Raw genomic sequence first — 27,358 nt, 5'->3', positions numbered from 1 at the left:
CATTTTGCAAAAAGGGGAAAATTTACTACCAATTAAACTCGATGCACTGATAAAATGCCGCACCGATTCGATTAGTTTATCAATGACCCGTGTAGAATGAAATATGATAAATCTGCGTAACTAAAAGTTGAATATCGTCAATAGCTAAAACTTATATATTACATCAATGAGAATTACTCTTTCTCACATAACAATGGTTTATAACAGTGTTTGTGTGCAATATACGTTCAAGGCAGGCTAAGATTTAGAATCTTCCACAAAATATTTATATTTAGCCTATATTGCGGGAGTACAGAGTTGGGGAGAAAAAATTCAGGTCAATCATAAATATAACTGGTTAAAAACGTGCTCATTTTTTCGGTGATATTTGCACCTTTGTTGCCGATTTAGCTGCTCTATATGACGTTGATGAGATAATGTTAATTGAAGTACTTTTCTGAACGTTAATACTATTTTGGGTTGTGCTCAAAATATTACTTTAGTACTTGCCCTTTGCATTAAATGCTTCTGACGCCTCAACTTTCTTGTGCTTATTGAAAAAATTAACTTAATTAAAATAAGAAAAAACTTGCCCGAATTACTCAGAGTAGTTTCAAATCAGGCGAGATGTCGTCTATGGAAAAACTCTAGAAGCTGATGTCAGAAAAATTCACGCAATCTGTTTTGTTTTTTTTGCTGGTGAAACGGAATGGGTATTCGCAATAAACTGACTCGCATACTACAATACAAAACAACGCAACGACATCTTTATTTGATCACAACGTACAATTTGTTAGTATAGTTATCTCCTATCGCGCTTTCCGCTACATTTGTGTAATACATATGAAACCAGAATTTCGCTGCAGTGAACAATCCACATAAAATAGTTCGTTTTATTGATATCGACATAAAACGAGGGCGATGATCAGAAGATAGCCTAACTAAGCATGGAATCGAAGAGAAGATAAAATGGGCAGCTAGGCATAAGAGACAACATATATGTTTTTGTTTCAAATAACCATGCCCATTAGTTGCCTACATGTCTACTATATATAGCTCATATATATGTAATGTTATTCAATTAATTTTATTCAGTAAAACAAATTAATTTTGTCATGGCCTCACTTTAATTAGTTAGTCATTACGTTTAAATATTTCATTTAGTATGGCATGTTTATACAATGCATATTTAGCAAGACTATTAATTCTGTATAATCGCCAGTAATCTGTATATGAGGAAAACTGGTAAAAAGGTATTATCAACGTGTTCTTAAAATTTTGTGATAAATATTATATAATATTAGGGTATTAACGTAACAGTTACACACAAATCCCTAAATATAATAATATTTTTGAAAATACGGAATGTAAAATACAATGCAAAAATGTAATTTCTGATATTCCCAAATTTATACCTAATACCATCAAGTATTTCTTGAAAAATTATAAACCTCTTTAATCTATTTATTTTGAAGATTCGGTTTACGTGGTTTATATAAATACTCATAAATCTTCAACGTCACGTTAACGTTTGAAAAAGACATATTTACTTTATAGTTACATCAATTATAAACTAAACAAATTTTATTATTCTTTCTTTAATGTGTTATATTTATGATTATACACAAAGAGACATTTCATGACGTTGGGGCATTTTTGTTTCGAAATATTTACCACGGCTGAAAATTACTTGAAAAATTATATCTCAGCGTAAATTTTGCAGCCGCCCAAAGTTTTCCTGATCTTTAAAATCGAACGATTTTAATATGGATGTTTTTTCTCTAATATAAAACTACATACTTACAACAGTATCGACAAAAAATTGTTTTGTGCTCTTTTGAGACGAAAGACGGGTGTCAAAGGTCACGTTGCTTATCGCATCTTTTTGACACGACTTCACCCTAATCTCTATGTACACTAATAATGTGTCGTTACTGTATTTCATGCACAGACTATTCGGATTTAAAAAACTACGAACGCGGGGAAAAGTTTTCTGCTGTCTCTTTTTCAATTTTAACGTCAATAGGAATAAATAAAGAGCTCAGTACAAAAAACGTACTTGACCCACGGACGATTTCATCTGCGAAAATTATCTTCGAGTATTCGACGCGGAGAGCAGACCTTTTCAGCATGGCTGCGGGTGTTTGTTGTTTGTGAATCAGACGTAGATATGCGCTGAGGAGGGATAGAACAATGCTAGTCAATGTGGATGGTAGTATGACTGGAACATCTTCGTCGCTTTGCCGTGAATTTTTGGCACAGTCGTAGATGCGAGATGATAAATTTGGTGTTCTTGTATTTCATTTTTAGAAAGAAGATCATTTTGATATTTGGATCTTAGCTAATATAAAAAAATAATAATGAAATGAATTAACTGAATTTTTATAGGCTCCCAGTCCTCGAATGTTTAGAACGTTTTATTGAAAATGGTTCGAATAAGTTCAATGATAAAATATTATTGTGACTCTGATAAATAAAAATGGTTTCGTTTGGCGAACTGTTGCCCTGTAATCTAAACGCCTTGGGGACGTTGTCAAGGATAAGCTTTACATCGTGCTGTTTGTGATTGTTTTGACAGAATTTAATTCTTCCTATGAGCAGGAGTATTTTGACAAATAATGCTCTAAGATAATTAGAATTAGAAGCGTGGATGTTTAGACAATCAATTCAAAGTTCATAGCTATTTCGTATTATTACAATCGCGAAAAGTCTAGTTCTAGATTGAAGTACATTCCTGCTCTTAAAAGTATTTTTTATAACGTACAATAAGGGATTAATTTTCAACATTCAGAATGAAAAATTGTTAAAGCGGGTTAGGAATGGCTCACACCAAATATGATCAAATGGAAATCTCGTTTAAATAAAAACGTAAATTTATTTATTTTGATTTTTGTTCGATTTGATTTGTAACCTTACAAATAATATGTCCGACCCTAGTAAAAAGTTGAAGTGCGCAATGTTTGCTTTCTCTAATCATTCAAGCAAAATGTACTTTTTCAAAAACTCGAAAGAAAAACTGCTGGTACGAAAAACCGATTGTGCGTATTCATTTCAAATTTTTAAGATGTTTTAGAGACACGTTGTCTTTCAGCTCTCGAAAGTTGAAAAATGGACGCGGGGTTATGCCATTATATTTTGGGTAGACCGAGTTGTCGGCGAGAGACAATAATAGTTTGAGAGTTGTAAATATTGTAACATTAACAGTTATAAATATTAGCGGAAGTATCAAGAAAGATTTGTTTCTTTTCCTAGTTTGAAGGTAGTAGAAGATATATCTTTGCTCTTTTAGCCTCCTAGACTAAGTGTTTGCGGGTTTGACTTTTATTTCCTATCATTGCGAGAGACGCCATATTCGAAAAACTGTTGATCGGCGCCAAGTTCAATTCAAACTTATCGTTTGTTTCAGAGAGAAAATCTTCATATATACTGCCAGTTTCGCTAATTTTATCGATAGCCACCCGTATGGATGTCAAACCGCGGAATAATTAAATTAACCTATTGCAACCGAAGAGATACCAAGATAAACAAAGATATTGTGACAACGACGAGGAATCTGATTGACAGTGTTTTGTTACTTATCATCTGTAAATAAATTTCAAATAAATAGACTGAAAGATGATGCCAACTACTGCTGATCAAAATCGTTGGTTTCAACATTTACATCACTCCCATCATCATAGTGGCATGACATCAGCAGCAAACCATCATCAAGAAGGAGGCCCGTCATCTGGAAATCCACTTCAGTCTCCTGGACCCCATCACCCACATCCGTCACTAAATCCCTATATGAACCCCACGCACCAGTATGTTCCAGGTGAGGAAGTGGATATGTATATTCACCACATGGACAGCCAGACCGCCGCAACAGCAGGCATAACAACGGCAGGATACTACGGCCTTAACAATGCAGCGCGAGCCGCCGCTGCCGTACATCAGTACCGAGCTCATAATCTTAACGGTAAGTCGAATATTTTGAAATATTTTATCGAACTGGAGCAATTGTTTTTAGTGGATAATTTCAACAAAAATTCTTAACTCATTTGAAACATAAATTATTATTTTCGGGTTCTTTTTTGTCAGCTTTTATGTCCGGAATATTGAACCAAAAATTGACTAATTGTTTAGTGTAGACGTCAATAGATACTTCTCTCAAAATGCATTCTATATGCGATATATGCTAGGCAAAATACCATGATAAATTTAACGAGTAATAGTAAAGTACAAGAATTTATTGAAAACATATTTGCGAGAGACAACGGAATATAAATAAGTCACCAATTGAATATATATTTAATTCTATTCCCATCCAGATCACTCCCTATTTCGATATACGAGTCTAGTTGAAATAAAAAATCGATGTGCATATGATAATTATCGTGTTAAAATGTTCTATGTTCACATTTTGTTGACAAGCAGAAAATAGTACATGACTTATTGCTGATCGCAATCTTCCTTAGAATTGAATAAAATAATTGTAAAAATACCATTAAAAAAATGATAAACGGAAAACAGTGTAGATTACAAGTTGGGAATATATTACAGGCTACAGCATATATATATATGCACTTGTAACATTATTTATTTATATTGATAATTGTAATGCATTGTCATTATAACTCATTTCCATTCTGCGTCATTCACAAGCTCCATAGTACTGAATACCTGATAGAGTAAATCATAATATATTGCAAATATCAAAATATACGGTTCTGTCACACCGAGGCGTGGAATTTATATAACTTATCGTCAAACATAAATTCTAGTTCAAGATATATTAAGCTATAATTTTTACAGCTTTATGAAGATAAATCCCACTATTTTAGGGAATCAAATTTTCTGTTTTCTATTGGTTGTTTAGCATAATTAAAGTGTATGCATTCAAATTTTCTGTATTGTCTTCTTGTTTGTTTCAATCGCTTCTGTGGACATATTAATACTATACAGTGATATTAAAATAATTATCATTTTAAAATGCACCAAATAAAATATCTTAGCTCATTAAATAAATCTTAGGTTCCAGTCATAATACTGTGACCCCGACCAAATAATTGTAAAACGTTCCACTAATAAAAGTTTTTTGGCTACCGCATTTAAAAATGGAGCTAGATTGTTGTGTTCTAGTGATGTTTTATATATATGACGTTTTTTAATAATGAGGATCAAAATATTTTTTAGGTAAGATTGTGATGGAAGTATTGATAATTTATCAATCATTCGATGCACACGGTGCAACTTGCTTTATCCAGTAGGCTATATGATGTAGTTCCGAAACAAAGCAATCGTCTTCAAAAATCAAACTGTTAGCTGCGGTTGTATCATATAGTGTGAGAAAACGTGTTATGGTAGTCCAGGCTGTACAAACTTCCATTTTATAAAAGAAATCCACATTGATCATGATCCACTATACTGCTCAAATCTTCAGAAAAATGAAGTAATAATTAAATATAGAATTTCATTTATTTGTTAACCGGGTGCAATAAGTGAACTTCATAAGATGAGTTTTGTTTGATAACTCTGAATAAATATAATAATAATAACGCAGAATTATTATTAACTGCCATTGTTAAATCCTAAACGTCTGTCGATCTTCATCATTGTCAAGAACTTCTTACCAAAAATTATTCATATTGTGAAAAGAAAATGGCGTGGCACGCTCGGTGTCGACTTACATGGTATTTTAATACGGAATTCGCATACCGCTTACGTAGAATATCCTTGTCGTTTTCTAGCAAGTGATACTGACTCAGGCAGATTGACCCCATCTCGAATTGCCCAAGAAGCGTTTATTTCCAATTTTATAATATAAAGTATCAGTTCCTCGCTCGTCGTCAAGTTATCTTACCAAATATCTTGTCATACCCGGAGGATGAAATTACAATACAGTACGGGAAAATGATACTCTCACGCACAAGCACAGATCGAAACAAGACAATTGCCGTAGCCAAAATGGAAAATTGCTCAAATAATAATGTTTGTGGAATATCTAGGAATATTTTTTACACCGCATAAATTCAACGTGCAATTTGTCAACGGATTTAAGATTTTTTGGGGTATATTTCATCACAGCGGACGACGGTTGACCATAGTAATATCGTAATTCCATTTTTTTTTTCGTATTAGTTTATATAGAAAACGAGCAGACCGTTGTCGTGAAGGTGGAATTATTCGGAAATTATGAATTTATTCTTTTCGATATTAATAATAATTCTGGAAAATAACACTTTATTTTAAAAAATAATACGCCAGAAAAAAAAACCACATTATTATTCATAAACAGCCTTGCTAAATGTACACATCATACTCGAAGATTTGCTCTGCTTTACCCAAATCTCCCGATCATTTATTACTATCGTGCTAACTTTTGCGCCCGATTCGATGTTTTTTTATTTATTTGTATTTTTTTTATTGTATTTTTATGTGAATATACAGTTGTAGCTGAATCGCAATATGGTTACTGAACTACTAGTTAATACAGCTAAAAGGCCTATAAACAGTTTATCTCTCCAAATGTCCATTTCTGTTTTGAATACTGAAATAATTTAGACATGTACTGATGGAATCTAACAGTTTATATATTTTTTTAATCTGGGAATAGTAAGAATTATACATTGGCCGCTTTTGATGCTTCGTTTATATTCAACACTCCTCGCTTGCTCTTTTGGGAAGCTTGATCACACGACTCCGGAAACACTTCGCAAGGCATTTCAACTTATAAAGGCACTACTACCTTCTTATATTTCATTTGCAACAAGGACGAGAATATCTAAAGCAATATGAAATATCGTTCGAAAATCTGAAAATTTCGGAATGAGGATAGCAATGTAAAGTCTTGTTTGCTCCGTAGTTGACATTCAACTTGACGTTTTAATTTAAATTTTAATGATAGGAAGCGGGTTGGAAAGATTAGATGATAAGATGTTCTGCGCATATCTTGCGAATACGTATTTTAGATTTTAAATGAAAAAATAAACTCCGCAACAAGTTAACTCCATCTACTTATTTTCAAAATTCACCACCTATTTGTGAGTCAACCCCAAAAATGTTTTTAGTTTTGAAAAAGTATTTTCTTTCGGTCAACATTAATTTAAAGCTCATCCAATAAATTATTTCATAATACAAAGCTAATATGCTTGACACTGATCATATATGGTATGAACTATAAAATGAGTTTAGTCATTAGTAGATTATTAGATATCGAATTAAATTGATGTCAAAGACCAAGCATACTCAGTGAGGTTCTTCCGTCGGCTGTAACGGCGGCGCTATTAATTAAACCGTAACGAAGTCTATTTATTTATAAGAATGAGATGATTTAGTGGATTTTCTAGTTTTTATAATACATTATGTATCGCAAACTACAAATAGGCGATGGTAAATTGATTTTTAAGATGAAAATTTGTAAGCAGAGTTTAAAAGCGATCGCGAATGAAAGGAGAAAGAAACCAATGCTTCTTTAGAAGATGTATATAAATATGTATATAAATTAATGTTGACAATATGTGGATTGTGTGTTCAGATTAATATAACTTGTAGCGAACGAGGCTCGAATTGAAATGGATTTGAGTATCAAATCTAACAACAGTCGTAATAACATCAATCAAATATTCAATGATTTTGACTTTTCTGGAAATTTTTCATTTTTGTATACCAATGTTGATGTTGGTAGACTATTTTCACGCTTATCTAATCGTACTGTCGATGATTTTGATTCAGTTGCAAGAATGGGAAGTGGAGATCGTCCACCAGCACTATGTCGACAACATCCATTTCAGTCCCATCATTCATCAACCACTGGCTTGCCGTGGTTTGATTCAAATGGTACATCGGTAACCTCCAGTAGCACTGGACTGCTGGCCCATTTCCCGAAATCGATCACACAAACACCATGGGAACAAAATGACAAATATTCTGCCGAATACACCAACCCAGTATCATCGAGTGCAAGTGATATTTCGCAATCGACAACACTGGAGAACGCCTCCTCCTTGCCTCAAGGTAGCTGTGCCGAAAGACCGCCAGAATCGGCAATCAGTTGTCCAACTCCCGGTGTGAGATCAAATGACCCTAACACGCCAGGACCAAACTCTGTAAGCAACAGTAACGGTACATCGTGCAATACTTCGAGTGGAATGCAGTTTTCTGCTTTTCCCACTCCGCCCAAAGAAGATACTGAAGTGTCTAACTTGTCAGTAAATTCCAACTCCGCGCACAATATGCCGCAGAATTTGACGCCGACGGCTTCTGAACATTCTACATCCTCAACCCCCAGAGAGCACGACATGACAACTGGGAGACACTCAAGTCATAATGGGCAGTCACTCACACACCCGCAGCAATACCCCGCAAACCAGACGTCACCACCACATCACCAACAGGGGCAGATGCTTCCGATCCACTCCCAGCAACAACCACAACATATCAACTCACTGAGCAAACTCAGTCAGGGAATGGAAACAACACTAAGGAGCATATCGGGGTCAGCGTCTGCAGGAGGCATCTTGCCCTATTCACATCATCCTTATATCAGCCCGGGTGTAGGAGAATACGTCAGCGGCGGCACAGGCTTCCAGGGCCCGCAATCGATGTTTAGCCATGGATCGTCCGCCTCATCTTACCTGTCAAAATCAAAATGCAAGACAAGGTCGTGCACAGGTACGCTTTATTATTTCATTGATCTGTAGTTTCTGATGTTAGGCTAAAATGATTCTAAATCGGAGCAAGATAAGTCGAGATATCGGAACTTGTATTAATAATGTTCCAGCATATGGGTAGTTGTCTTTGAATTGGCTGTGTCAAAGGATTAGGAATTTTGTAAAAAAAAAATATCAGATGAATTATCTTTATGTGACTTTTATGATTGAATACAGAGAAATTGTAGAGTCATTCGGTCATATCTAAAGTAAATTTCAATATTTGGTACATTAACAGTCAATCAGACAACTCACTTTTGCTTCTGCAGGAAAAGCCTTAGCGGATGACCAATCTTAATTGCATTGAAGCTTAAAATAGCTTTTCAATGAAATTTGATTTGAATACAACTCTTTTTCAAATGTATACACTAATTAATTGGTGCACAATTGTTATTTTTTCATTCCCATACCGAGAAACAATTGTAATTGGTAAGCTCTTTAACATCGCCATTTAAGCTTGAGTCTCATCAAATTTCAAGATGACATTTTTCTGCGAATATCACAAACATTACGTTCCACGATTATTTCTTTTTATTGAAAACAGACAAAAACTATCACTCGTTTCATCCTATAACGTGCGTAGAAAGAACTATAACAAACAAAAATAGTTATGAAAATTTTGATCAAGATCAGGCATGCACCGTAGATGAAACATACATTACAGATATGTTCATATAGGGTCCATACTTGTTTAATATCATGCCCGATAAACTGTATTTATACGCTAAATCACGCAATGACCCCTTTACGTCTGCAATGTTCTTGGAACGCACCACAAGGAAACGTAGCTCCAGATTTTCGTAGAAACGATAGTAAAAATTAAGGTTAGGGAAAGTATAATGAATAATACGTCTACACGAAGACAGCTTCCTTCCCATACAAGCGACTGTTGTACTTGTATAGCCATCTCCATTTTCTGCCATCCTGTGTTTCGCGACACTCAAGTCGATAATTTAAGACGGAACGGAAGCTTTTCATATGAGTTAATAAAGGGCACAGAAATTTGTAGCCTCGGGAGGAAATAAATTTAGAAGAATGTAATATAAATTGGCTTGAATATATCAAAACACGAAAGAAAAAAAATCACAATTTTCTTGTATGCGTGAGATTTAAATTGATTGATATTGGCATTCCATTCAAAATAATTTACATCTCGATCTTTCGCCCATTATCACAATAATAATTAATATCCAATCATAAATACTCGTAGTCGGCGATTTTTTATCAACCTCGTGATAAATATGCTCATGGTTGCCTTTTTTTTCGAGCAAAAATATTATACTATTTGTCCCTGTTTGCAAATGATGTGAACCGATACGGTACAGCGCCCTGCACACAGGCATATTACCGCGTTGCGGTACGCACTTCCTTTCCTGTATATACCATTTGAAATTTTATAATTATACAATATACTAAACTAAATATAATAAATTAAATTTACAAAATCCTTAGATATCTTATTTCTACCAATCGGCGGAAACCTTGAAAAGGAAAGGCATAGATGACACATTCATTGCGTATGCTTTGATAGAATGGTGCAGGCAACTCGATTTGTGATATCTGACTGTATTCAAAAAATATCTTTGGCCGTCTTGAGCAAATCGACAGGAAACGGACTTGCAGTGAACGCAAGTGATAAAAGGAACATTCAAGGCGTTACTATACTTTAACCTTTTAATGTTGGAAACCGTTTTAATCTGCCATATCGTAGTTTTTGGATTCAATTCGATCCATCGGGCCCCTTTATCTATAATGAAAGCCCGTATTATTGAACAGATTTTCAGAAAAACATCTTGGATGTTCACTCTCGTGGATGTGCTACAAAACATGCCCATTAAAACCGCGGATAGCATCAATGAACATTACATTACTAAGAGTACATAATGTTATGAAAAATACTATTTATTTGTTTTACAGAAGGACGAGAATGTGTAAACTGCGGTGCAACATCGACTCCGTTGTGGCGAAGGGATGGTACTGGACATTACCTTTGCAATGCATGTGGACTTTATCATAAAATGAACGGACAAAACAGACCACTCATCAAACCAAAGAAACGTTTGGTAATTAAACTTTTAACTTAAATTTGTTTCAAATAAGTTATATAAACTGAAAATGTCGAACTGGTCACCAGCTATGTATGCAGCTATCAAATACTGTTTGAAAGATATTACTTTGATTTAGTTAACTTGATCATCGAGTTATTGCCTTATATGGGAACTTTTTATGTCGGGTTGAATTTCGTTATAAAATAAACAAAATGTTTTGGTGAATTGTCGATCTCAATGCACTCAGGATTCGACAACATGCCGATGCGACATGCCTAATTAGGATACAGATCAAATTTGTTTGTGGCTATTTCTGGCTTTCAATCCACACGTCATTTGGAGACGAATACATGGAACATAATTTAACGTTGTTTTTCCTTCATCCAAAGCTTATTGTTTCTACAACCCGCCATAAGGAGTTTGATTGCTATACTTTGGCCGTGCGACAAAGATTTGTTTATCAGAATATTCATTCATTAAAACAATATTGAAACGGTGTCAATTGTCCTGCTCGTAAAGAACTTTCCTTTCCTATATTTAGTTTTCGGAATACTTCATAATGAGAAAAAAAACTTTTAAAATTCGGTCATGTCCTGAATATGATAAAAGATCATAATAATAGATGACAATAAACCAAGCATTTTGCAAAAGTAACAAGTTTTTTTTTCGTGAAATTTTCATTTTCTTACGATTGTTTCGTTTCAATCATGATGCCAATTGGGACGGCATAGATGTCGATATTAGAATTACAGCTGTTGCGATCTTTGCTACGGGTTTTCTACTAAATGGGAATGGATAAATAAGTATAACTATGAGGCCAAATTTTAATTTCTTCGATTATCAAACACCTTGTTAAAATGCTCACTTTACTTTCTTATCTTGATTGTTACGGCATTACAATTTTCGTTTGGTACCTCTGTCGATAATAATACATTGCGAGTCTGGGACAACCTCATTGATTTGTGTTTTGATTACCATTTAGGGAAAATATCATCCCCTATGCCTTTGTAAGTCCACAAAAACAGTAGCAACAATATCGTTCCTATTTCGCCTGTTTACTGCTGTTAAGAGCGTCTTCTCGTCTCTGAAAACTTCCGAAATGATCTTTGATTATGAGACCCTTGGCCGCCCAAACACGAGAGTATTTCTCTGAATCGACATCCAACTCCAGACTTAATAGTTTAAAAATGGTAAAGAAATTTCAAGTGGCAAATAATTGAACCAATTCAATGTGATTTGGTCTCGAAATCAGGGTCACGTGTGGGGCGAGACCAACGAAGTTTAATTTGTCACTTTTGGGTCGAAGGTTGAAACTGACGCAGCCAGACGTCATTTGCGTAAATCAAGCGACGTTATAATTCACCGCTTCTCAATGTCAACCGATTTTTACTAATTCGTATCAATGGACTATAATAAATTGCAATTTTGTTTATTTAAATATATATCATTTAACGTAGGTTTAATAGTTTCCACAAACAAATTTTTCTGTACCGTTCTTGATTGTGCGTTTAGTCGGTGAATAAGATATCCAGCTAATCTGACTCGGTCACTTCGATTAAATACGAAAATCAAAAAATCCATACCAGAAGTGCCGTATCAAATCTGAGTGACGGCCTATGGTATCATTATGACTGATTGAGTGAACGAACAATAAGAGATGTACGTAGAATACCAACAATGTATGTTACGTTTTGACTATTTCTGATGTGAGTTTATGAACAGCTGTAAAATGAAAAAAAAAATTGGATACGAAAATGCAGAAAAGCGGTAACTACTACTCGCTATGAATTTTAGAAACTTAGACCTAAACCCCAGATTTTCTAACAATGAGTACATAATTTACAATCTGGATTAGATGTTGTACACTGAATGTTTCAAGAATCTGTCGTATTTGAATCATTTTTCCGCGATTCCGAAATTCATTCTCAGTAAATATCAATTTATATAAATAAAGGAATTAAAATATACCTCTTATGATATGAATGATATATGTATATTGATTAAAATTATTATAGAACGATGAAGTAATGACGCGATATCAATGGATAGAATTCGATTTGAAGTTTCATTTTTACGTCACGCGCAAACTTCAATGTGTTCATTTGACTCGAATATTCTAACGAAAACTTTTGCTAATCCTTTTGTGTTTAATTCGGATTCAATTCATTATAAGAGATAATTGGTATGGCTGTAATGATTACAACATTTACTTAAATGTTCTATTTCAGGTTCACATGTTTAGATATCGATTTTATGTTAAACGCAGGGCCTTTTTGTCTAATCTGAGCACATAAAATAGATGAAGCCGGTATCTCCTATTCTAGTAGGCATATCTGTTTTTCATTATTATACTCTAATAATGGTTGTACTATGCTACATGTTAAGTGCATATAAGTCGTAACTACATGCACATCTTTGACCAACTCAATCTAATACATATATTTTCGTCACCCTTATCGGCCGACTTATCAAGCCACACTTCGAGTCATAAAAATTTAAGCATTTGTCAAATTTCTGCAAAACCTGGCGTAATATTTACAGTAAATGGGCTTTCACGGCTTCTTAGTGAGGACGAAAAGATAAGTCACAATCTCTATTCAATATCTCAACCTCGTGCCCATATTCGTAAACAGTTTTCTTATCGCATATCTCCGCCTGATTTAATGCGCCGGACGAAGACAGGTAGAAACCTGCGCTGAGTGGTCTTCTCATAAATAATTCTTGTGTTCAAAAATGAGAAACATATGAGCACCTAGTACCCATGTCGGTGGTGTAAATATTTCAAATAAAAAGACTGGGAAATTATTCATGTCGCAAGAAACAATGAACACATATTATATACAGTGTAAAAATGGGTCATCGAGATGTTGTTTACGTATAAATCGGAAATTTTCAAAACTTGCATATTTGCATAAACTTACATTACCAATCACCATTACATAAAACATTATAAACATTTCTTGAAAAGCGCTGTATTGACACTTAAATAATATATATAATGAGTCAATATCCGCCGGCACCGTTTCCGAAAACTCTATCTTGGTTGTAAGCCTATTTTGCAGCGTAATCTTTACAGATTGCTTGTATTTTATGAGGACATGAACCCGTTTCGGACGTTCGCTTTATGCAGTGGTTGTGTCAAATTATAACAACGGGTTTGTCGGACTGTCAGTATAAATCTTTCATAGAGCAATAAATAATACAGATAGATGTCATTGTGTTCTTTAAAATGGGAATATTCGTATGGTTGTTTGCGTAAATAAAATTAAGAAAATCAAAATTCGTCATGTTGTATTAAACAGAACAAAACGTTTTACATCATTTCAGCCTTGGCCAATGGCCTATACAAGAATTTTTTATGCAAGACTATATAGTTTTATAATTTGCCTAATAGCAGTATTCAGATTAGTGTAGAGCGCATAACGGGTAGTCCGAATGCCAACTCAATTTCCAAACGTCAACAACCCCTCGTTTTCATTTGTTGATTAGCGTAAGAATGCATTACGGTTTATCTAGATTTGAGAGTACATGCATGGGAGATTACTTATGATCCTTAAATTAGGACCAAAACTAGAAGACTTCATTGCGGATGAGTAATGACTGCATTCCTCATTTGACCGAGAGGGAGATAATACACGCTCTTGCGCGTGCCTCTTTCGCGATAAGACACACGTTATACCATATCTCTAGTCGAAAGTGCAATAAGTTGTAACGCAAGCATATCGCATATCCCCGGTCACTTCCGACGTGACATAAATTCGCTCGGAATGTAGAATGGGTGAAATAAATTATAAATGGTGATGTCATTGAAAGAAGTTACTTAAAACAAGTTTGGAGATAAAAGAAAATATGTCAACGTGAAACAGTGATACATTTATGTGTTATAATATACTGTTCAAGTAATATAATTTTGTAGCATGGCGTTGTAGTTAGCTGAGCAACTGACAACTGAGCTGAATTTAACGCAATGCTCTGTCTCGTTCGAAGTCATCTCGTGATTGTGCGCTAGATCCTACATGACTTAGTGAATCATTATAGCCAACAACTAAGGCCAAGTGTCTGGTGCGATGTTCGAAACAAAGCCAATTTAACGTTAATTGACAAGGAAACATATATCCACTCACATTGTCGAAGTAACGTTACGCCGCGAGACGCTGAACGTATTGAAAAACAAAATGGCGGATGCCGACCAAAAACAAATCAAGCGAAACCCGCGCTTTTCAAGACGGACACGTTTGTGTTTACTGAAAATCTATAAAGCGCCTTTGAATTTGCTCTTGTTCGCCGCATATTATATATACACACACAAGATTGTCTGAGTGTCAAGGCATTGTTGATGTCCATTTAACGATCTATTCAACAAAAAGTGTGCAATGAAAATATAATATCAAGTGTATAATATATGTAATATAGTCAACAACACAATGCCCATCTTTGATTTTGATATACTAACAAGGGTTGAAAAATGTCCCTGGGCCCCGGTAATAAATATAAACCATATTGGGTATGTTCAAAAATATACAAAATAAAAGCGATATATGCGAAGAAACGGAACGTTGATACGCATTTTGAATCTTACAAAACATTCTCATCACTCGAAAACCCTGAGAACATTTATTTAGAAAACAACAATGTTGGACGCAAATAATTTAATAATCCATGATATCACGTCTCAAAATAATATCTTAGACATATTTCCCTCCAGCGTTTAATCGATGTAGTTTATGATTTGTGCGACGAAACACAAAACAAACTAAAATTGAACTGACGCCGAGTGAATTGATATGGTTTTAAAGTTTGTTGTCGGACAATTTCTCGCGTAAGTACGACCTTTTCCCACCCTGGTACAGATTTTATTTACGCCTTTAAATAATAGTTTTTTTTTTTCAATTAAAAATAAAGTCGAATCAAATAATACCTGGTTTGCATGAATAGTGGATGTTAGAGTAATAAATTACATTGTGAACTGGAAATATTAAGTGGCCAAACGAATGAAAAAGAATAATTCGATGTGTGTTTACAACAGAAAATAACCATGAAAAATCAAACGAAAAAAGTTTGATACCAGTACAATCCATTTTTACGGGACTTACTTTCCAATGCACAGGTAATGCCATCAGGTCATTATTACTATTCCAATTTATATAAATAAAAATTGAGCGTCGATTCTAGAAGGTTCCCCTTTACCAAATCAGTAGAACGCGTTGTGCGTAACTTCCTACTATTAATCCGCTTATCTTAGATATATCCGTATTTATACCAACAACGTATTCTTTCTGTAATGGCTCTTGCATCTGCCTTTAATCCGTTGTCTGATGTAGCTCAGTTCGACTTTGAAGGCGGTTGGATGATGGAATGAACGTGTTTGTTATGACAAAATTTCACGATGGCCTTGTACGTGTTTGCTTGTATTGCGTACAACCATGGCTAAACAACAACTCGTTTTTTTTTTAATGAAAATTTAATGACAATATGATCAAGCAGTGTACATGGAATGAGCGCTTCGTGTAAGAGCCCATGCTTGGAAAGTCAAAATTTTGATCCTTAAATTGGTCGCCGCCTGTCAACGATGTCTCCGTTATCTTGACTTATCATCGCTAAATCGGCGTCATTTTGTAGGCAACGAGTTTTTTACTTTATTATATTTTAAAACATGATATAGTTTCTCTTATATTTCTTTGACATTTTTCATTAAAGAGGTTGCCGTTGACCGCGCGGTCTGCGCGAAAGAAGATTCGTGTGTGCCCTTCTCCCCGTGTCTAAATGTTTATGCACAAATAAATACAAATCCATGTTAATTGTCATCAACCAAATCAGTCAGGTGCGGGTCTCTATTGATCTCCGCTTTCTCGTTGAACTTTTGCTTGCCTTGTGACGCCACTACTTTGGAAACATTTAAACAAAAACTGAGAATTAATAAGAGGCTTTTCCAATAACATGACTATATTTACAAGAATTTTACTTTTAACTTTTGTGTCAATCAAAATAGGCTTGTAATGCCAAGCGTTAACTGAAATGGAAGAAAGTAACTTTAGTCTGTGAAACAAAACTTCAGTCGTTCAATAAATCAAAGGAAACGTACATTCGAATTCAGTAAAAATACAATCATATATATCTCAGCTTTGGCTTTGTATTCAATTCCAAGCAATTCATATCATGTAATGAGAGCAAACAAACAATGATCAAAAATGCCACATACATAGCGTCTATCTGGAAAAAAACTAAATTGTGAAATTTAATTAACAGTAGGCTACGGTATTTGTAAGTATTTTACAATAAAAGTCGTTTTCCTTGAAAACATTGTTCACAGACCGGAATATCCAAATTGATATATTTACCACAATTACTGATTGTCTATGATCTGTGCTCTGATTCATATTTTTGGAAAATATCTATATCATTTCGGCTAAATTATAGACTATCGTGGTATAAAAATAAACTTGAAAATTGAGCATCACGTTTAAAGGCACATAGGAAAGAGCTTATAACCAATGGTTTGATTGATATTTTTACAGTTACATTGCAGTTCTTATAGCGACCCACTATGTTAGCACAAATGTCCGTTTTTTATAACTTTTATCCAGTAAAGAGGATAGGTTTGTCGTAAGACTTGTTTTCATCCAGAGAACGCCTCGGCCTCCGTTTGCTGAATTTCTTCTGTGTGAATCTATACATTTACAATTTATCTTTATAGACAAAAAATGTGATTGGTGGCAAGATTGGACAGAGCTGGGGCAATCTGTTACATGTGAACCAATGCATTATAAACGATCACATATTCGACACCTTCAAAAAGCAAATCTATATTTTTCTTACAGTCCGCTGCCAGAAGAGCTGGAACAAGTTGCAGCAACTGCTCAACAACTACCACAACGTTATGGAGAAGAAATGCAAACGGTGATCCTGTCTGTAATGCATGTGGACTGTACTATAAACTACACGGAGTATGTTGTGGAATATTGTTTAACTCATTGAGTATCATAATATAAATGTGTATTCATTTGAAAATATATTTATATTTTAGGTGAATCGCCCTCTGACAATGAAGAAAGAAGGAATCCAAACGAGGAATCGCAAAATTTCGACGAAATTGAAAAAATCTTCGATGTGCCGGGATCCCCGCTTTGACGGAAATTTCAAATTTCTTGACAAGGGAGCATTAGGTGGCTCTGCTTATTCCCCCGGGTCTTTTGGACCGATGCATTCCCTCGGAGGCATCCCACATCACCCACACCACCATATGCCCCACCACCTGGCCGGTTCCAGTTTCGGTGGCGCTTCCCATCATGTGTTGCCACCCGGTGCACACCACCCCATGCACCACACATCCCACCCCACCGCTGGACCGGCTTCTGGGAGTTTGGCACTAGGTTTGAATCACTCCAACATGGTTCACGCATTAGGGTGAATTTTCAATTAAAAACCGAAAACCAATGTGGCAATGCCCAATACGAATTTTGACCGGGATTTTCCAAAGCAATCAGCCATGACGATTACGTCACTACCGTGTGAAGCAACGACCATGACAATAGTAAACTTTTCCCATGATGACGTCAGTGTATTTTTTTATCTTGTTTGGAGAGTTAGTTTTGTTTTTATTTTTGCTCTTTAGTTGTATCTATAGCCGACCAACGCTTTATAATGCGCTTTTTGTGTGAAAATTGTAGTTTTTTTTGTTATTTTACGAATATTGCCGCAAAAGAGTTCCTTTTTGTCTATTTTGTATTGTATTTGGTGCTAGACACTTCTACATAACTTCCAACCAAGAGTATTTTCCATACGCGCCTGTATTCTAAATTATTAAATACTCAAATTTGAAGAAGCTCAAACTATCCAGTTGTATGGATTGATTGAATCATGTTACGGACGTTTTTAACTACAGAGAATAGTCCGGTAATGTAATATTATAATATCGAATGTACCAACATGCATCTTCGAATTATATAATGTCGGAGGATTTTTCATATTTATTCCAGCGGACAAGAAACGAAAGCTAAAAAAATTTTTTAATAGTAATTATAATATTATTGTTTTTGCTTAAAAATTACTTGACGATAAAGAAATCTCTTGCAAATCCCAATGTAATAGTTGTAAGACACTCAATATATCCAAAGTCAATCTATTACTTTTCTAGAAAAAGAATCACCCCGAACATATATGAAAGTCAAACAGAACTTATTAAGAAACATATCTGATTCCAATGGTTCGCTATTTTTATTACAAAATGATTCTGCAGAATACTATTTGTTTTTATTTCTAGTAACATAATACAAAGGCCATTGGACGTGGCAACATTAAATGGTGTCTCGTTTTCATAACGTGAAGCATTGATTGATTGAAGTATATTTAAGATGCCTTGAGCTGATTATTTCCATTACACCAAGTTGCATTCACGTTTAATCACGTCCAACCAGGATATTTTGATGATTTGCAGAGATAGTAAAGTAGACTGGGCGTCTGATATAGAGTTTGATACGCTATGGATTCAAGGTTTAGAACCTCGCGTTTTTGTCAGGTTAAAGAATAGCTAGTGTTTAAGGCATTCGTTTAAAATTTGTTTTAGAAAAACACGATGACGATTGTTGATGTTCCATTTTTAGCTATAACCTACAAAAAATTATGATTGCGATAGAAAATTGAATAGATTTTGTACAACACGTTATCGACGTCATCAAGCGCTTCAAATTCACTACATATAATTTATATACAAATGGCATAAAAAGGTTAAATCTGGCACTACCGAAAGTAGTAATAACGGCAATTCAGATTGCGAGTTTTGTGAAGTTATTTTTTCTTCTCAAATTGATGAAATTTGCAATTTAGTATTGCGGAGTCAAAACAAAATACCGATATGACGAGTCCATATAATTTCACTCTTCCGCCGACGCTTTTTAAATAAATTTGTGTTCGAATATTAGATGCTTATCAAAACCCTGCGGCATCATGAAATTATGGGAACTCAGATACGACGATTGCCCTGATCCGCGTGACGACCAGGCGAACAAAGGACCTTTTTAAACCAATAAATTTGCTTCAAATCTTGGAGTAACAACGACATTCACGTTGTCACATAAAAATCAACAGCTCATTCGTTAAAGTGAATAAAAAGCAATAAGAACTTGAAAGGTCAAACAAGAAAGAGAATAATAGCATATTAATATAAGGAAAGTTGGAAACTGATATGTCGCGGCAATTGGTATTCCAATCTGTTTATCCAAAAACTGAGGTTTCGTTTATAATGCATTTTTTGGTTTTGGTTTCGTGTTCATATTTTTTGTCCATTTTGGATAGGTATTGAAAGAGTGCCATTGCTTGTTTACTGCACATTGAGTTATATATTTAATAAGTCCATATATATATCAAGCAGCATTTGTAACGAGGCATGAAACCCCGTCAATCTTTCACCAATAGTGCAATCGGAAATATAATCTTATTTCCAACTAACAAGGATATGGAATTAATCATACCAATAACTCTTGGCAAAACATATGCTTTGGACTTTATAAGAGTAAGCTACAATCCACAGGAGTCAATGTGAACGGTCGCCTCGTCACTTGGTTAGACATGTTATGGACTCTTAATCGCGTACCACACTTTTTAAAATTATTGTTACGCCATTACGTGGTCGGTGTTGCTGTCTCTTTAAGACTGCTTGGTGAAATTACATTCCCATTACTGAGGGTGCGACAAAATAAATAATCAAGTTGGAAATTTACCGATATGTTTATGTTTTTCAGATAAACATGTTTTTATTGTTTTAGCATAGAAGCACCAAGATGAAAAATATGAGCTACACTTGAAGGTGCTTTTGAAAATGAATAGAAATCAACTGAAGGGGGATTGTTTTCCAGTAAAATGATAACCTCGGAAAAAAATTATGTGAATTAATTTAAGAACAATTGAACGATCCAATTATAAGAATACTTGAAAACACTGTCACCCACAATTAGATGATTATGAATTTTGGAAATATTCATTTAAAAATAACTGGATAGTATAGAATTCAAATATTTATTCCGGAGGAAGAGAGGAAAGCCGATAAGACGGATTAATCATATAGCGAACCACAGCCTCTTGTCCGGTTGCCAGTTTCATGTTGGGTATGGGATTAGTTAGCCAGTGATTTGCCTCAAATGCATGGATTTGACGATGGAGGAAGCCCTAACTGCCCAGGGGTTACGCCAATCACCATGCCGCGGTGGCGAGGAGTCCAGCAATCCCCTCGCACATAAGTATTCCCCGCGGGATGTGAACCCACACAGGGTAATCATAGGTGCAATGGCGAGCATTCCCAACGTAGAACACGATGCGACACACTGCCGAGCTTGCTTTGCTTCGAACAAAGCTTTTTGATGTAATTTAGGCTATTATAACACGGTATGACGGCTTGAGCAAAAATCACCTCTGCCTGGTCCCCAATACACGATCGACACCGCCCCCTGTAAAATCTCCAAATACGCCCTCTCCGTACAGATGCGAAATGCTCGGAAGTTTTCAGCGTCATAACGTATTTCTTTTATCAAAAGGATAAGAAAATGTCGAAATGTAGCTATATAATTTACGCAACAACATTTATTATATTGTTTCGGATCACTTTTATCCTAACCCCTTTATTTTAAAAAATGAGGTGATAATTTTATTTGTTAGTGGTGTTATATTTATTAATAATTGGGCCAAGCTTCGGATAGTTCAGAAGCTTTCGGTGTAGGCACAACAGGATCCACCAAAAAATTTAAGTCCATAGCATATTTGATCAAAATAGAATAATTTATTTCCGATTGCAAAATTAATGCACAGTTGTAGGCAGCGCCGGCATTACGTTATCTTTATTAATGATCATTCAAGCACTTGCGTAGGCAGGAGGCCCAAGGCTGAGCAATCTTTTTTTACGTGTCGTCAAGACATGGTTGTGGTCGGCGATGACCTCTGATCGCCTTCCATATTTGTGTGTTGTTTATTGTCATCGTGAAAGAATTAACGAGGAGAACAATCGTATAGTTACTACATAGCAAATCACATATCGCTACTTGTTTGGGCATCGCAGATCACACATACAAGTTAGATCTCCAGCGCCTCCAGTGTTTATTTCTTTATAGCTGACGACAAGTATTGCACCACTACTTTTGTAATCTTCATAACTGTCTCATTTCATTGCTTGCATCGACTGGTGCAATTTGCTCATTTTTATATCTTTAGTGTAACAGCCCGCGTTAGTACTGAAATTGTCTCCAGTGTTTATTTCTTTATAGCACCATTACTTTTGTAATCTTCACTTCACAACTGTCTCATTTCATTGCTCGCATAGACTGGGGCAATTTGCTCATTTTTATATCTTTAGTGTAACATTCCGCGTTAAGACTAGCACTGTGGAATGCCCACAGCTAATTTGCTTCTGCAATGCGTTACTGGTATGGTAACAGGGGTAACTTTTAGAGGATTGTCTGGACATAGCCTATATCAGCGTTTCCCAACCTTTTTTGGTCGCGGACTATTTTCTCACCGGCGAAAACCTCTGCGGACTCAAGGTGCATTTATTGCAACCGTACTCTGTGCGAAGAAGCAATTAAAGCAATTACGTGCTCGTTAAAAGAGCCGACTTTTTATTGTATAATGGCCGTTTCCGTCGCACAATATTCAATCCATGACAACGACGAGAATATAAAATATCTTTTTATTTCAATTTAATTGTGTTCATGGTAACCCACGGTTGCGTCGACTTACGACAAGATGAAAGCATTACTTCTTTAAAATGCCACGGCAATCTGCAAACATATTAATGTGAGAATGATATTGCCCGATTATATTTAGTTTTGATACATATTTTTTGCGACCTTGCGAATTTGTTATCGCTGTTAGAAAAATCCTACTATCTGCTATAAAGTTCCAGAAAGTACAACTTGATTTAGCACTTATTAAAAATATATTTAAGGAATGTTAGTAAATCAAAAATACAAATTCATCGCCTTGCTTCACTATTAATTTAATTGTGGTGATTTTAATCTGCAGTTGTGTAAATAAAGCAACGCGTGGTAGTGCCCGATTATATTTTGTTTTGATTCGTATTTTTGTGAATTCGACAAATCTGAGCTGTTCGTACAACACTTATAGCGCTCCAGTACTGTACGTACCAATGTGGATGCAGTGAAGCAAGGAATCCTAAGGAAAAATGCCCTGGTACGTGTACTACGGTAGCACCCGTAATGGGATTCAGCCGATTCGCACTGGTTCTATAGAGCCGTCTCACGGAATTTTATGGAATCAGCGAACAGGACCGGCCGAAAAACATGACTTTTGTGATGGAACCGGCTGACAAAAAATTTGAATCCCAACACTGGGTAGCACCCGAAATTTTGCGATTTGCAATGTCTGAAAAAGCGTTTTTAATCCGTTGCGGACCATAATAAAACAAACCTTATGGTGTTCTCTGTTTTATTTTCAGTATTTTGTATTGCCGCTTTTCAATTTAAAAAGTTTGAATTGCCACCATTGACACCTACAAAGAAAAATTTATTCCTCGTTGTTCGAACTCGCGAGAAACACCACTAAGGTATCTATCGAAGCGTGCGCAGACTCGTGTTTTCGTCGGAAATCCGCAAGTGAGTTGGGAAATCCAATCGTTTGATCAGGCGACGCGTCACCTGTTACCAAATTTTCGAATAGAAAAACAGACTTATGATGACCATCTCTGGTCCTTCGCGACTTCCAGTTAATTGCAATGAAATCCGTTACTGTAACGCATAATTACTTTTTCCTATTTTGAATTTGCGTTGTGATTTCTGCACGACGAAATAAATTTATTGTCTATTTTATGTTTTATGTAAATTCTAACTTAAATCGTAACTTGGCTGTTATAATATTGTTATGTGAATAAACTTGCCTTTTATATTTTATGTAAATTCTAACTTGGCTGATAGCTAAGTTTCACAAAAACGTTTGCAGTCCGCAGCGAATTTCTGGCTCGCTGCGGACTCATTCAAACCCTCCGCGGACTCATTTGAGACCGCGGACTCGGGTTGGGAAACACTGGCCTATATTGATGCATGTGATAGCGTTAGGACTAGGAAATATTGGCGAGCGGTTCAGACCCCTTCGCATATTGCCATACCCCGTCATGCTTCTACACCCCACTCCACCAAGATGTAATAAATTCCTTAGGCCAAGCCGAACCCGAAAAAAGCGGTCCTTCCAAATAAATAGTATATCCTTACATATTCTTAGATATCAGTGGCTTCTTGTTCGTAGTGAAACGCGCGAGTAGGCATCAAATTGAAAAAAAAAATCTTCCCCCAGTTTTGGGCTGGATTTTCTCTTGCATCCAGGTTTCATTTATATACTTTTTCACAAATCAACTACATTCCTTCTTGTTGGTCTAACATTCATGGCCTGTAACGCGCCAATAGAGGTTGTCTCTAAATCGATCAGTATCTGTAATGCAAGTAGCCTACCTACCCCACTTCCGCGAATCACCTATAGGTCCGTGCATAGAGTATATTTGCCAGTGCTACTGAGATTGTACTAAATTTGCCATATCGAAATCGAAAAGAATATATTTGAGTACGTACATACAATTTGAGTCCGCACTGCAAACTCTTTTCTACTGAGTACTGACTAACGAAATGTTACGTCGCGTAACATCACATAATATTATGATGGGCTCCTTTTCTCCAATGCTTTGCTCTTTTATTAACTTATAAATACCAATTGATACGAATATCTCCAATATCTCAAAACTTAAACATTCTAGTTCATACATATTGGGAATTGGTCAAACACCGCGGACAAATATTATATATAGCCTACATATAAAATTAATCACCAGATAATCACAAATATTTTACTTCAAAAGCAGGCGAAAATAATTTGTAATTAACACATTTTCCATTACTGTTGGAAGGCGATTTATTGGTGTGACCAAAGTAATATGACAATGGGGAGTCGGGGATAATAGAAGGTTAAGAACCTTTGTTCCAGTCAGTAAATGCTGTTAAAGAACTAGAATTTACCTTCCTGTTTTGCTGATCACATTGATTTAAACTTGCGTAATACATCGCTTTAGTCCCACTTGACTTTAGAATTGGAATTTCGGTCTTTGCATGAAGGTGAATCTTCTTCATTGCCGAATTGCAAATTTTTGAGTAAGATAGAAAAGACATGCAAACGCCAAAATATTAGTAATCTCTATTATAATCTTCTATTATTCAAGTTTCGATATTAAATTTGACCCGGGTAAAACCTGATTTAGAAACCTGAACCTGCATTAATCCTAGTCGATATTTGAATTTTGAGTCAATTGCAACTTTTTATTTTGTAAAACTGCCCACACGTGACACTAATATACTAAGAGAAAAAATCTCTATTTGATATACTAGTTCTTGTATAAATTATCCATAATTTTGAAACTGCAAAACGTAAAATATGGATGTTGTGAGTTAAGCTATATACACAATGAGATATCATGTCATAGCAAGGGATGTCAAACCACTACTGACCCGCGGGTCCCAAGCTGACCCACCGTGTTTTCTCGGTGACCCACCAAGTCACGAATTGATGCAAAAAAAAAACAGTAAAGTGTTCTAAGGATATAAAAGCAGCTGAAATAACGATCGAGCAAGACTTTATTGTGGTTTATGCCAAACAAGGTTCTATACAGCAGCAGCCAATGATATCTTATGACATGTCAGAAGATATTTTTATTTGGAAGGACCGGAATCTTTACGGTTCGGCATTGCCTGCCCAAGTAATTAACTACGACCCGCTGCCATATTCATAACAATGAAATTAAAACTTTTGACTCAATTTATTGAAAAAGATTCGCCATCCCTGGTCGTAACAGAAACTTCAGTTTCATTTATATTTGTGAATGAATTTCTTTTAGCTTTACCAGACGCGTAGAGTTTCCAATTTGAGTAAGGTACAGCCAAGCGAACAGCAAATAACGGGGTTAAAGACATATCTTAATTGCCAAAAAAATTGATACAATTTCACCAACTGCATTTAAAATTCATGCTTATAACTGCGGTACAGTAAAGTACCTTGTACCAGCCTTCAATTACTGGGCTATGCTAGGCTGAAACACACAAGAGAATCCACTCACCAAAATACCAGACGTAAACAAAAAGCACTGGAAAAGCAACTACATACAATAATTATCAATTAATTGAAAAAAAACTTTAATAATGAGCAACATGATGCGTATAGGACTTGCTCTTTTCAGGAGTTCTTCATTTCCTCCCCTGAAATATTTGCTACCGTAAAATGAATGACATAATGCCATCATAACGCAATTCGTTGCAGAAGTTTACGAAGCAAACGCGGTATTGTCCAATGTCCACCGCAAAAAATGAACATGTTTATTTGCACGAGTTTTATGCAGAATTGTCTAACACGCAGCTATTGAAAGAAATCTTACTTCCTTACCTCTCGAACTATTCAAATTATCATCCCGGAGATTTCAGTGCATGTGCATATAGTTAGGCATTGCATAAATGTTCTCTAGTTACTATTTTCTTACCTTCCCAAATACAATAATCAATGTCATCAATTGAAAAGTTTAGATATAGATACTAGGTCTGCCCTGAAAAAATTAGTGCGATATGGTCATTTTGCATAAAGAGTGTCCATAAAGTCCATTTAGTTCCCAATACATCTCAACCAGGTTTGTTGTTTTTTAATTAGTAATTGTTTAAGTACTTTTATTTCACTTAATACACCTGTGAGGGTCAAAACAATATATGGTATCGATAAATTCATTTTGCAATTTTAAAAATTTTGAAGACCCTATGGACACTTTATATATATATAATTTTATTTAATATTTTTATATTGATATAAGTGGTAAAATGAATGAATATAGCGTAATTTTATTACAGCTGTTATTTACAGTTTTACACACCGACTAGTGTAGCAAGTCCACAGAATAGGGCATAAATTGAAATTATAGTTATACTGTTATTTAAATACCTAATTACCCGTTATAACAAGAGAGCTTTGCTCAAATATATGGACACATAGGAGGAAACGAAATATATTTTATTATCAATTCACCGAAATAGGGTATCCTGAACGAAAACAGTGCAGCAGCTACATGGCTATGTTACAGTGTCTTACTCGGTACGGCACAGTTTACCGATTCCAAGAAAAGCGCCAACATTAAAAGACATTAGTTATAACAATGAGTTCAAGTCCCGCTTTTACGTTAGTTCAGTGTCACCGAGCTGTGTTATGGTACCAGAATTGCCCTATCTTTAGAAGTTCCCGTCTCGTGACAGCGTGAAATTGCAACTCACAACTGTAGTAACACCACCGATCCGAATCACTATCGTAATATAACACCATGGCGCTGTTCGCCATTCCCCTTGAACAAATCTTGGCAAAGCAAGAACTACGTTACACGGGAACCACCGACGTTCGATGAGCACGTGATCAAACGAACAAAAAGAAGAGTGCCAGCATAAAAACAAATCCATTACGTGTCAAAAACACGAATCCCACAGTGCTAACAGAAATATTTGAAATAAATAAATAAAAGTAATAGTCTTCTAAAAAAATTCCATATTCAACCACTAAAAATTTGGAAGAATTGGTCCAGTAATCAAAGGGAAAAGCGACTTTTTAAGTTTTCCACTAGGTGTCCAAAAATAA

General features: G+C 35.4%; 1 protein-coding gene across 1 annotated transcript; it reads left to right on the top strand.

The window, feature by feature from the left end:
• The first annotated feature begins 3,372 nt into the window (after positions 1-3,372).
• On the top strand, positions 3,373-19,030 carry LOC120339148 (uncharacterized). Its single transcript, XM_039407228.2, has 5 exons — positions 3,373-3,937; positions 7,693-8,631; positions 10,587-10,732; positions 17,536-17,661; positions 17,742-19,030. Exons 1-5 carry the CDS (start codon positions 3,595-3,597, stop codon positions 18,123-18,125), a joined length of 1,938 nt encoding a protein of 645 aa, XP_039263162.2. The 5' UTR covers positions 3,373-3,594; the 3' UTR covers positions 18,126-19,030.
• Positions 19,031-27,358: the final 8,328 nt, after the last annotated feature.

The sequence above is a fragment of the Styela clava genome, chromosome 9 (assembly GCF_964204865.1).
Source record: "Styela clava chromosome 9, kaStyClav1.hap1.2, whole genome shotgun sequence".
Lineage (NCBI taxonomy): Eukaryota > Metazoa > Chordata > Ascidiacea > Stolidobranchia > Styelidae > Styela > Styela clava.
This window is presented reverse-complemented; position numbering and strand designations above follow the sequence as displayed.